This window comes from Neophocaena asiaeorientalis, unplaced genomic scaffold, assembly GCF_003031525.2.
Source record: "Neophocaena asiaeorientalis asiaeorientalis breed wild unplaced genomic scaffold, Neophocaena_asiaeorientalis_V1.1 scaffold496, whole genome shotgun sequence".
Taxonomy (NCBI): Eukaryota; Metazoa; Chordata; class Mammalia; order Artiodactyla; family Phocoenidae; genus Neophocaena; species Neophocaena asiaeorientalis.
This window is the reverse complement of record NW_020174375.1, coordinates 594,853-608,879: the sequence shown is the minus strand read 5'-3', so window position 1 is coordinate 608,879 and position 14,027 is coordinate 594,853. Positions and strand designations below refer to the sequence as shown.

General features: G+C 39.4%; 1 protein-coding gene across 3 annotated transcripts in view; it reads right to left on the bottom strand.

Annotated features, from left to right (window-relative positions):
- Window positions 1–14,027, bottom strand: part of RSPO2 (R-spondin 2) — a 158,026-nt gene that overhangs the window by 44,862 nt on the left and 99,137 nt on the right. For 2 of the 3 annotated variants that reach the window (XM_024756328.1, XM_024756327.1), the window contains one exon: window positions 12,383–12,571. In XM_024756328.1, coding sequence (XP_024612096.1) covers window positions 12,383–12,571 — 189 coding nt within the window. The remainder of the gene's footprint in view (window positions 1–12,382; window positions 12,572–14,027) is intronic. The other variant, XM_024756330.1, reaches the window with a different exon arrangement.

The window sequence follows — 14,027 nt, the reverse complement described above, 5'->3', positions numbered from 1 at the left end:
AGACTCCATACTCCCAATGCAGGGGCCTGGGTTCGACCCCTGGTCAGGGAACTCGATCCCACATGCATGCCACAACTAAGAGCTAATATGATGCAACTAAGACCTGGTGCAGCCTAAATAAATATTAAAAATAAAAATAGGGCTTCCCTGGTGGCGCAGTGGTTGAGAGTCCGCCTGCCGATGCAGGGGACGGGTTCGTGCCCCGGTCCGGGAAGATCCCGCATGCCGCGGAGCGGCTGGGCCCGTGAGCCATGGCCGCTGAGCCTGCGCATCCGGAGCCTGTGCTGCACAACGGGAGAGGCCGCAACGGGAGAGGCCGCAACAGTGAGAGGCCCGCGTACCGCAAAAAATAAATAAAAAAAAAATAAAATAAAATAAACCCCAAAACGTAAAAAAGAAAAAAGGAAAGCTACTCTCATTCAGCCAGGGTGAGGGGCCGGATCCTTACCTGCTGGGCCTCCTCCCCACAAGCCACGAAACAAGCCACACACCATGAAATCCTGAATAGAATTAGATTGACCACTCTTGGATCTACATCTAGAGATTTCTTCCCTTTTATGGATCCCACCCTCTCCTCAAGATTAAATGACTGATACATATGGGTTTAAGAAATTGAATTCCCATAGCAAAAATGTCTTTAGGCGCAGTGAAGCAACACACGTTACTGTATCTGTTGTACATCTGTAACCACATTCCTAACTTAATGCTCATTACTCTTATGACGTAGGTAGCTAGTTCACTTGTTATAAACTAGGTGCCATATGCTAGACCCATGCTTCTTGAATAACTACATACCTGAACTAGAGGTTTGCAAATGAATCATCATAAATGAGCAGAAACTGTCTCCTCCCCGTGGCAATTCTTCAGTCAGTCTCAAATTTTTCTGGCACTGGTTGATCCATGAGGCTCAATTTAGTAACTATTAATTTTGAAGTATCTGCTGAGTTCACTTCTCTTTATTTCTACTCCTTTTGCCCTAATTTCCCCCCTTTTGCTTCCTGACACATACATCATATCAAGTAGATTCTCCATGTTTACGTATATGGCGGCATATATACATCCCATTTTTTCACGTTTTTGCTCATTTGATCTTCTCCCTTCACCCTCTACTCATTTTCACTTAGTCAAATCCTCCCATGATTCCAGGTCTATACTCTGAATGCATCACCTCTTCAGCCACTATTAACCTTTTCTAGTCATACTGCAACCTTCATCCCGTTCAATATCTGAGGCTTGCTCTGTCCCAGCCCCTACGCTAATCAGGATACTCAATGGCTGTCCAAGCCATTTCTAGAACTCACTGTTTCAATTTTACCGCCTAGATTACACTGTAAATGAGTTGAAATGAGTTTAACTTTGAATACGTTGACACATCTGTTAGCTGGAATGCAAATTAACCTACACTCCCTCTGCCTACCAAAGGCTATTACAATCTTCTCGGTAAAGAGAATAAAAAGGCTTCAAGCCAAGTAGAGACAATAGAAATAAAAATGAATGAACAGTGGAGAAACAGGACTGGGTGAGCAGTTATTTTAAAAAGATAAAATAGTAACAACCCACATTTTCTGATCCTTGATTCTGCGCAAGGCAAGGTATGAATGATGTTTCTTAATCCTCTTGGCAATCCTATGAAGCAGGCGTCTGTTATTATCTTCCAAATATGGACACTGAAGCTTAGAGAGATTAAATAAACTTCTCAAGTTTGCGTACTTTTTAGGTGGTTGAGCAAAGATCTGAGACCTAATCTCTCTGAATGCGAGGAAGAGATTCAAAGGTGGGATTGAGGTCCTTGGTAACTGGGAGGCTAGTGATGCCTTTGGAAAGGATAGCCATCCCCAGAAAAATAAGATCTTGAAAGGATAGTGAGGTATGTTTCAGCTACGCTTGGTTTGACACGCTGACGGGATCTCTAAGGAAGATGCCCATCAACAGCCAGAACTGTGGGATTGGGGCCCAAATGGAAGATGAGTCACATCTGAACGAGAGCATGAAGAGGTAAGAGTAAGCCATGGGAAGAATGGAAAATATAGCAGAATTCACAATGGAATTACAACAAAATGTAGCAGAATAATCAAAATTCACCTATTTGCATACATGCTCATTTACTCCTCACACTTATCCTGTGACATATTATTATCCCCACTTCATAAATGACTAAACTTTGGGAAATTAAGTAATCTGACCAATGCCATTCAACCAATATGTGATCGAGACCAGTATGTACCAAATTTATAACTCTTTCCACTATTTTTTCACACTGTTTTTTCCAATATACACTCTTTCACTGTCACTAAAGGTATAGCACAGAAGCTTGATGAGTATTTGTCAAAGATAGCCAAGTGTGTCTTGGGGGCTTGGAGGGTTAAAGGATTAGGGCGAACAAATACATGAGACATCGTTTCCCACCACACACCACAAACACCACAAATTGATAACTATGCCGTTTTCTCCTGCACCCAGCATTTAACTCAGACTCCTTCTCAACCCAGTGTTCCAGGCAGCTGCTAGTAAACGACACGCTAGATAAAAACATCTTAGGCTATACAACCGACATTGGGTCCTGTAGGATCATTTTTATCCTTGACCTGAATAATATTTAATTTTTGTACTTTAAATTGTCAGAGTATTCCAAGCTAGCTGGTAAAGGAAACCCATTAAAAGGTTAACATCATAAGCTAGAAAATAGGGGCTAATACATCCAAGGGTCTTGGTAATGGCAAATGGAAGCAGCAGTTAGAAAGCAAATATAGTTCAGTTAGGGTGAATGCAAAAATGTGTCTAGATTTTTAAAAATAAACTGAACTAATATAAACTGGGGAATGGCTTGGCTTAGAAAGTTGGCAGAAAAAGATTTAAGTGTCACAGTGGACTGCAAGTCAAGGCAAAATCCTGCACTCTTTAGAAGAGCAAAGCATTACAGAAAAATGCATAAACATCAGAACCCAGAAGTATTCTCTGGTAATTCTCCCCAACTCAGGCTCTGCTTAACGCTCTGCTCCAAATCGGGGACATGCAAGTTACCTTCTTCCATACAGCTTACTGACACACCCCTCAGTCACTCCCACCTTCAATCAGTGTTCCACTAAAATACTTCCATGCCCCACTGCGTTCAAGGTAAAATTCAAAATCCTGTCCTTTCCATAGAGGTGCTTCGCACACTCAGTTTTCAACTTACATTTTTGCTGTGAGCTGCTATGACTGCCATTCTCAAAGTCTGAGTTCCAGCCAGGCTCTTGGGCTCATCCTCCCTTGGACACAAGAGGTACTCTTTGGCATCTACATCTTTTCCCTCAAAGGTTCTGTCTCAAATCATCTCCTTTTTTCAAGGTGTTTTCCACCCACCTCTCCTAATACGTTTTGCTCTTCAGGAAGCATCCCCTAGCCACAACAGCTGAAACAGGATACTTCTCATATCATTTCAGGGCCTAAGACGATACTTACATTTACAAATTCTATTTTGCTTCTTCTGTTATTTTGTAATGTGCATTTTCTTCATCCCTAACTAGACTATAAACTTTGGTTTCTATCACCCCCCACTGCCAATTTGCCCATTTCTTTAAAACCTGATTTAAATAATTGATTTGCTGAACCTGTAGATGTGGCCATGGAAAAATCATAGATTGCATTCGAAGCTCAGCTCCATCGCTTAATACCTGAATTATATTGGGGAAGTAGATTCGAAACAGGAATTAGAAGGCAGCTTGTAAAATATTTTAATGAAGTCAATTCAACTCAGTAAGCATTTACTCAAAATCCACATGGTTCTCTCATATCAAATAGCCTTTACAGGTTAAAATAATTGAAGTCCAGCCTTAGAGAAAAGACAAAAATCACAAAAGGTTATTTAAAATGTTAGTGCGGGGCGGGAGATAATCACCAGAAATAACTCTCCATCTAAATATGCAACTTCTGATCTTACTTAAGAACATCTTACTAGGTAGAAAAGACACCTGGCTTACTGACAAGCTCAAAGGGTAACTGACCCTCCATACAAGTGCACATTTTCTAGATTCTCTAGATACCATGAAGTTCTAAACGGATTCAATATTCACTGAAAGAACCCAGTGGATGATTGCATTCAAATATAACTGGTAAGCCAAAAAGTCCTGATTCCATGATGCCTGTTCCTCTATAACTCACATTTCACTATTATACCTTCAGCTTTTATTGAGGAATAAACACTCCCAAGCTGCCTTCTACCTTCTAGAAACATAGAAGGTAGAGCAGATGTTTGTGGTGCAGATGTTGTTGAAGACACTGTCCACCATACTGCTCAATGCTCCACAAGTGACTCCCCATTTGAGAAATCTGTTTAGTGTTTATCTCCCTATGGAACTAGAATATTCCCTTTACTATGAGAATTATTAATTTCCTTAATTCTACGATGTAGGTCCCACAGGGTGCGCACACTTTAATGTGCCTGAAATGGAAGTATTCATATAAATGTGTGTGCCGTGTATATATGTGTGTATATATATATATATGTAGGTATACATCCATATATACATACATGTATGTGTATCTATTCATGTTTGTGTACATGTATGTGTATATATGTGCTGTGTGTATACATGGTGATTTTCTCTCCAAAAGCTGTTATTAAATTGATACTGTATTTTATAAGTAATCATTTATTTTAAATTAAGGTAGAATCATATCCATGTTTTCCCTTTGCCTGGTAGGAAACCCAAGGCCAAATTTTTGGCCCAATTATTTCAACCAACACATACTCATATGGTCTATTTTCCTTGTCAATCCTGAGTTCCTAGTCTAAGTTTTCCCTAGTTCTGATCTTTTAAAATTTGTTTGGCTTTGTTTTGTTTTAGCATGTTATCAAATACTTTTTACATTAAGTTATCATTAAATCGTTTGAGTAACAGGCAGTCTATAAGGGTATAATACCAATTATTAAATGTCTCTTGACTATGCAAGTTCAAGTATTTTACTCCTCATTTCCAAAGTCCTCAAATACAAGAAAATAATGCTGACACACAGGATATTAGGCCCAAGTATTATATAAAGAGTCAATTGTAAAGCAAAATCTACTGCCCTTACATTTTTAGTTTAAATTGTAATGAAGTTTGCTACCTGAACCTTTTGCCCCTCTATGCTGCACAAAGTAATTTTGTCGTCTTAACCACTTCTGTACGATGACAACATGAATCGCTCTGGGATTTGAGTAGAACTCTGTCATTATTTCCACGAAAATGTTTTCTTTCTGCCTCCTAATCCTGGAGGATATCCACAAGTCCAAGTCTAGGTCAATCCAGTAGCTGGAGAAGCATTTACAGGAAATCTCAATGAGCAAACAGCCTGCGCTCTTTTTATCAACACCGTTTAAAAATCCCAGAGAGGTGTCTGATGAGGAAAATAAGTTGTTCCAAGAAATCATTAGGGGTTTATACTTGAGACTGTCTTATCTCATAAGGAAAAAAAAGTCCCCTGTAAGAGGGGGGAAAAAAAAAAAAATCTACCACTGACACCATGTGTGTCCTATTAAAGTTGTTTTTATTTTAGAGTGTTGTAAAAATTGTTTTATATATTTTACATTAAGATCAGAGTAGCGTACTGCTGGGTAGAATTCATAAAAGAAAGGCTCGTTTGGAATTTTCCTGTCCTTGCCTGGTTACACATAGACTGTCGGGCCTTCGGTAGCATATGTAGTTTAGAAATCCTTTTTACAAGTACCCATAAAAGAGACTAGTACATGTTGCTCCAGACTATAATTAAGTGGGGCTAAGTAGAGATTCCAGATGGGAAGCTGTAGAGACTGGCACAGAGGTGTGGGTTCGCTCACTCACTCCCTGGCCCCTCCGACAAGCAAGTCTGGCACCAGGACAGGCTCAAAATGCAACTGGAGAAGAGGTTGTCTTATATGCCCTCCGTCAGCCTCCACGTGATGGGTGCTTGGCACACCCTTGGATTTCTACGTCCAAGTCCAAGATTGCACTTCATCTTGCCCTCTCTGGACTTTCCATGAGCTCCCATGCACAGCACATCGGGGCCCACTTTTCTGCTCCTCAATTTCCTCAGACCCTTACCCTCTGAAATGTGAGAATCAGAAAATCTGAAAGAAATCATTGCTAAAAAAAAATACAGAAACACAAACAAAAAATACCACCACCACCAGGTGCCCACATAGTTATCCCCTACCCACTTTCCCAGAAAGAAGTAAAAAAATAAATAAATAAAATTTAAAAAGTGGGCTTCCCTGGTGGCGCAGTGGTTGAGAGTCTGCCTGCCGATGCAGGGGACACGGGTTCGTGCCCCGGTCCGGGAGGATCCCACGTGCCGCGGAGCGGCTGGGCCCGTGAGCCATGGCCGCTGGGCCTGCTCGTCCGGAGCCTGTGCTCCGCGGTGGGAGGGGCCACAGCGGTGAGAGGCCCGCGTACCGCAAAAAAAATAATAAAAAAAGTAGTTGTGGGCGGAGCCGCAAGGGAGGGGATACGTCCCAAGACACTGCCTAAAGGCTCATCGTTAAGACAGATGAGGCAGGAATTTCAGATACTTTAGCTACTGAGAGAAATGTTTGGGAGCAGGTGGATCTTTGTTAAACCTCAGTTTTATAAGATAATCATACATTTACATTTGAGATGTGGCTGCTTATGAATGACTGTCCCAGTTTATAATCACTATAAAATAAACATTACCATTCACTGCCGTGTGTCCAGAGTACCTGGGAAATAGTACAATTTGCTTAATTTATAGTGACTAACACAAATCACTGATTTTAAAGGAAACAAAATATTTAGCATAGCAAAGAGGCAACAAGAATTCCCCTTTTTTAGATGCTCTCTTATTCATATAAAAATTTCAATATCTACATTCCTGACAACTCTGAAAGTTTCAAAAGAAAAGAGGTTTTTCTCTTATCCTCTCTCTTCCAAACTACTCTTGAGGTTGGCATGTATAAAACAGACCACATAAATTGCAACTCAAATGTAAACAAAATGTAGAGAAATAAAGAACATATGTCTAAAGCATATTTTCTTGACCCTATCCTACTGAAAATGTGCTTATTTCCTGCTCTTGGTTTAATCCATCACAATCTACAACCATCTTTAGTTATAGTATCTAATACCTAATCCACATGTTGCTGTCAGTTTATATACAGAAAACAAAAACTGGAAAGGTCTTATCACTATTGCCTTTTGAAAAGTAGATGCTTGCAGAGATTCTGGTTCTAAGTTGCTAAATAGTATTTTCTTTTGTATCCTACCAAGTTAAAAGCCACTTAAAAAAAAAAAGTAGGTGCTGGTCAAGTAATGTCAAATAAGAGGAGTGAGTTGTTTTCAAGTTGAAATCGTAGGTAAGGGCAGTTTTTATATTTAAATTGTAGCACAATCCCGAGAAAATACTACGAAAATACGAGGGCTTAAAGAATTGCACCGTATTATTACTAACACCTGAAGTATTGTGAGTTGAGGCAGCCACGAGCAAAACAGACAGAAAGCTATCTGACCATCTGTCAAAGCATCACCTAAAGTACTTTAGCTGTCTGATTGCTTAGATGGGTCAGAAAGAGAAAGGGCATTCCAGACACAGAGCTACTAAATGTGAGGGAGGGGCTCAGAGCCCCAAGGCTCCTGGACAGCCAGGGAGCCAGGGGGCAGAGAGGAGTGTTGGGTGTGGCTCCACCAAGACAGCCTCAGGGGGAGGGCCACCATGAAAGACTGCAGATGCAAAGAATAATCTTGAAATCACATTTCTTTGCCCACAACAAATTGAGGACCAAAGATACTAAAATTACAGAAGAAGATGGCCTTAGTAGGAATGGCTGAAGCAACACAAAGCCAGCGGGCTCAACACTGCGGCGCTTACGAAATGACCGTTGGGGTATGTTTCACCAGCTGTTTCAAGTGGGAGGACATTGGGAGGGGGTGGTGATTGCAGAGTGTCATGTTTTTAAAAAACATTTGTAAAACAAAGTAAAATGATGCATTGGGGTGGAGGGAGAGACCGTTGAAAGTCAGCTTCTTCGATGTTGGACAACCATAGCTTTTATCTTTGAATTTTATGATAAGGAACAAGGAAAAGGTACAGGAAAACTTGAGTTTTCTGGGCAAGACGTTGGTCCTACTCTTGGCTTTACCATTAATAACTTGCTACATCTCCATGGACCAGGCAGAGCCTCCTGGATCTCAGTTCCTTCCTCTTCCCTAGTATGTAATGGGAGAATCAATGATGTTCAGAAAACATAGCTATTGAGTCAAGAGCTAAAAAATCTTTCCCCTAGGTCTTCAAAAGATCTCCTTCATTCAGATCTCTGATCAAATGTCACTCCCTCAATCTCCCTGAACACCCTACATAATACACTCCCAATCCAAATTTTCACTAGCTCCTTACCCCGCTTTATTTTTCTTCACATAGCTCCCATCTCCACATGAAATTATGCACTCACCCACTTTTTTATTGCCATGATCCCACTAGAAAAAACAGCGTTAAGAACTTTGAGCAATACCATGCCTAGACCAATGACTGGTACACAGCACTGCTCAATAAACACCTGATGAATAAATTAAAATTAGTTATCGTGGGACTTTACACATGGGACAGAAGATTTCAGGTTGAGGTGGTGTTGGCCAATCCTGTGAAAGACTACTGTCACCTCCAAATGACATTCCCACCAACCCCCGCTCCCTGTACGTGAACGTTTTCCAACTTTGTACCGCAGCCACCATGATTTTGTTCTTCCATTTGTCATTTAAATTTCATCATAGCATGTTTATATTTTTCTATTAATATATTGTCTAATGTACAACATAGTCCACACTTGAAAGTCCTTCCATTTAAAACTGCAAGTTAGGGAATTCCCTGGTAGTCCAGCGGTAGGGACTCCTCACTTTCACTGCTGAAAGGGTGCAGGTTCAATCCCTGGTCTTGGAACTAAGATCCTGCAAGCCGCGTGGTGTGGCCAAAAAAAAATTTTTCTTTAAGTCATAATAAAGCTGCAGGTTATATATTAATAGAATAACTTGGTCCCAACAGGATGAATTCTATTAGTGTGCTCAGGGTGGGAGGGAGGGGAGTGAAGACAGTTACATCTGCTCTGAGTACAGTCTTCATTTTTAGTAGTCTGTTCTTTTTCCCCTTGTTTCCTACACTCATTGTTCAATTGTTTCTCCTCTAACTCATTGTCAGTCTTTCCCTCTTTCCCATCGTCTTTTACGATCCCCTCCTCTTTCTTCCTCCATCCTCCTGCTATCTTGGTAGCTAAAGCATAGGTCATATGCAGACTTTACAAGAGTCTTGGACAGTCTTTGAGGGTTCACTGTCTGTGAAAAGGAAGGAGGAGGAAGGAAGAGGATGAAAGCTGCCAGATGTAGAAGGCTTGGCAAATACACAGTACAGCTACTGGAAAAGTGGTCAGTTCTTGGTCGTAAAACAATGCTCTTGGGCTTACCGTTCTCTTCCTTACCCTTCACATGGCAGCCACAAAACCTACCCATATCTTTTGGCAATTAGTCGTAGAGTCATTGGATTTTAGGACTGGACTGGATCTTAGAGATTGCCTACCTCAATACCCTCAATTTAAAATGAGGAAATAGAGGCCAAGAGAGGTTAAGTGACTTGCCAAGGGTCACAGAATTAATGAGTTGACATGGTGCAGAGACCCAGATCTCCTGATCACCAGACCGGAACCCTGAAGAGTGAGAGTCAGAAAAGCCCAAGGTACTCCACAGATTATGTCATCAGAAATGAAAGAAAAGATAACTAATCAAGAAAAGTTTGGAAATGAACAGTAACTTCAAGTCATACATCAATCCATGACTTAAGACATTTCCAAATATTCTTTCACTGTTTAAAAGCAAATAAGCATACAATAATTAAGGGAAAATAGGCAAAAGCATTACGCTGTTGTTTTTAAATCTTACAGCCATTTATTGTCTCATTTCTAATAGTTTTCAGTGTAATATCTTATATACTTAGGACTACTCCATTTCGCTGACCTCTAACTTATGGCTTCCAGTAATGAAAAGCAGCTGATTTTAATGTGCCCATGCTCCAGTGTGAAGGAGGCTAAGGCTGCGTTTGTGTGCAATCAGGTTAAGATTGGCTCCAACAGGAGAAAAATCCATACATATGTTGAAAAGATCTGAAAAATGCCTGTATTCCCAACCTGATTACGACTTACATTTTTGCATGGTTTGTCAAAGCAGATCACCGAAATCAAGTCAAGATGTAAAATGGGATAAAGTGGTTTTCTTCTCTATTCTTCCATTAATCCCCGTGACCTATTGGAGAAAGGAACTTTTTCCTCTCTCACCTGAGGCAAGGTGGGATACTCCACTGGAAGTTATGCCAATTTTTATCAATTGGTGCTCAATTTCCAAAATTAACTTTCTAGTTTTCATTTCCTACATTTGTAAATTGAAGTTGTTTTACTGCAGAGTCATTTTCCATTTCTATCAACAATCCTACATTAGTTCCCTTTTTTAAAAACATAAAACAAATTCCAATATAATTTTTTAAATCCACTAACTTTAAAGTTTACTTAAAAATTGAATTTATTAAACTGAATATGTAGACACAGGGATTAGAGCAATAGCTGGTCTCTCCTAATGTCTATCCTAATAAATAATATGTGGTAAAACCTAAATGTAAATTAAATAAGAGTTCATTGCTGGTTCACTTCTCAAAAAGAGAATATTAACAGATGATACATAAACATTTGTTTTGACATAATTTTAATTGTTGACAGTGTCAGGTTATATCTCTTGAGACAATGCACTGTTGCTTGAAGCATAAAAAAAATGCAATAAACATTACAGGTTAAAAATTTAGCTGTTACCTACAAAATTCTCAAGCAAGGCTGGGGCTAAGTCAAAATAGTTTCAGAGGGGAGGGGAACGTGCTGGCTCTTGTTACACATAAGCATGTTTGTTATAGGAGCATTTTCAGGTTAATTTTTGCTATTAACGTAAACCACAATTGGGGGACCACGTTGCTGGAAGAGGAATGGGGGGGGTAGTTATATAAACAATATACAACAAAGAAAGTCTTTATTTCCAATACCTGAATACATCAGGTTTGTTTTTAGGTACAAGGTTGCAGGTTAAGTGCTCTCAGCTATCCAAGAAGTGGCTTATTAGTTTTGTAAGAAAATATTTTCTTATATTTTGACTGAAAAATACCCAGTTTAACTGAACAAAACCATCCTTGTTAGTGAAAAGCAGACCCAAAAAAACTTTGTTTCAAAGACTCAGCAAAGAAAAGCAAAACTAATTCAAGAGGAAAAGCTGCCTTCCTAATAGTAGCTTCTGAATCTGGATCTAATAGTTCTCAAAGGCCGACTGGAGTCTTCAAGTCTTAAGTTTTGTCTTCCTCCATGGATCATAGACATTCTCTATGAGGCAGCATAATATGGATATAAATCCATCCTAAGCAGATATATATTCCCTCTCTGGGCTATAGCCACGCAGCTGAAAAGCTATGCCCAACAGGAAGAACGGAAGCAAACAGAAGTTTTGACTGTTTCACAGGGCAATTTTCTAAACACAACTTTCTTTTTTGCTTTCCTACTTTGTGTACTAGAAAAATCCTAACTTCATCTTTGGCAATGCGGCATCCGCTGGTGATAACATAAATAGTAACAAGAGATTATGCTTTCAGAAGCACAGCACCAGCGCTAAGAACTGCATTTCAACATACGGACTCGGCTCCAGCCAGCACCTGAGCTATGTACACTTCTCCTAATTTGTAAGTGGGCCTAATCCTGTTATTACAGAATAATTACTACAAATCAGCACAATTACTACAAAGACACAAATAAACATACACATACCAGTAGCTGTTTTCCACAAATTATTATCAAAACAAAGAGAACCGGCTAATTGTGGTAACATTAAGACAATGTTTATTCCTCCCAGTGTTTGGGCAAGTTTATTTTAAGTTGTCATCTTCAACTAGTAATGATACAGATGATTTTACAGATTCCATAAACCTTTCTAATCTAAACTGTTCTCAGCTGAAAGTTGGCTACTTCTCTTAGAGCAAAGGCCTGATTTCATAAGAACTGGCTTTTATGGTACATCAGCAAAAAAAAAGAAAAAGTAAAAAAGCAGCGCGCGCACGCACACACGCACACACACACACACACGCGCACACACACACACACACACACTTTTAGAAATCTCATTTTAAAAGCTCATTTGTAATGTAGTCTTCTAAATTATTTTCAAGGTACCATGAAATTAAATATTCACTTTACATTCTTCACAATTTAAGCATTCGTCTCTAAGGAAGTGTGACGTGGAATATTCACACCAATGTTATTATCAGGTTTCCCTCATAGATAAATACTTTTTTGGGAGCAAGGGTGATTAGACAAGAGGAGAATTCAGAAAGCACACAGCCCACAATAGGGATTATCTGAACTCACCTCCTGGACAATGCCTCACGGCCATCTTACATCTCCTGGATTCAGCGATCGTTGGACATGGTATCGTGTCTTTTGCTGGCTTTTTAACAATTTGCCGTGTTCTGGTTTCCAGACCCCACTTAAATCCACATGTGCGATTATTTCTGCTACAAGTTCCCCACTCACTCCAATGGCCAACCTCACATCCTTCTAATAGAGAGAAAACAAACACAGATGACAATTTGGTAGACATTTCTCCACCATCACCAAATTTACATAGCAGTGTTTCTCTAACTCCCCCACCTTCAGATACCAAAAATTAAGTTGTACAGCCCACAAGACCTGTACACACCTTTCAGGAACTTTAACTCTTTGAATTTGGAAGTTACAGATAAAAGTAAATAACTGCCACGTAAGTACTTTAAAAATTACTATTTGTCTTAGTTCATTTTTTGAAGGGATGCTACTGGTCCATTCTAAAGACATTGAAATATATGATCTTTAAAAGGTTCAACAGCTGAAACCTACAGTAAAAGATAACTCTTTTCATACCAGGACAGGACACAAAATTTTGCAGGTTAATTCTGCATGCCCCCCCCCCCTGAAATTCACAAGTGTGTTAGTTTTATTTTGGAAGTAAGTGTATGATGAAAAGGATAGTGAGTGTTGCGCATTTTCTGATTGTCTCAATTCTTTTAAAAGGCGTCTTGCACTGCAGTATATATCTCTTACTCCCTAAATTGATACGGTACATTACCATAGTTTGAAACGTAAACAAATAAGGTCAGATATTTGAAAATGTATGTTTTGCCTAGATAGGTAAGCTTTTAGCATCCCCTTTTGTAAGTTCATATAGTGGAAAAGTAGGTTATTCTCCAATACCCTGCGATGAGAGGAAGGGGGAGGAGATAAAAGCATTAAAATATGCAAAGTTAAACCTCCTCATCAAATTCACCGTTAAAAACCCCATCACACTAGCAGATGAGGACTCAGGCCTAGAGTCCACACACCATTAGTATTTCCACATTCCAGATCTCAGCAGGCGTCATGGGAACTCTTCGATTTTTCAAAGCTACTTAAGATTTTTATTTAGGGGAATGCATAGGACTCTGTGGTTAATTTGTTAATAGTCAAGGGTTTCACAAGCATTTCCACTGAACATTTGTAATAGGTGTGGGTTTTGCCTCTCAAAAGCGAATTCAACGTTTTGAATATGCTCTTCTAGTGACTTTCTTATTTTGCATTAAGGTGTCGCCTGTATTAACTCACACGTATACAGGAATATATGTACACATTTCTTCAAAAACCTCTCATTTAAATGTGTTCTCTGCAAGCTTCCGAATACATAATTACAGACTACTTCAAAATTTCTACAGGGAAAACGTTCTCAAGTCTCCATTTTAAAGAGATGGAAAGCCTCATTTAGAATACACTGCTCTGTTGTACACCATATCAGATGTATAACATGTCAAATAAAATTCAGGCATGGCGGAGGTGGGAGTGGTGAAGATGCCATCACACCTAAGATTAGATTGAGGCATTTCTCAAAACGTAGGTACTGACAGATCTTTACCTTTTAATCAGTGGTATAAAATTACTGAACTTTTTTAAAACACTCAAAAAATATAAAATTTATAAAATGTGTATTCCTAATTATTACTCACAA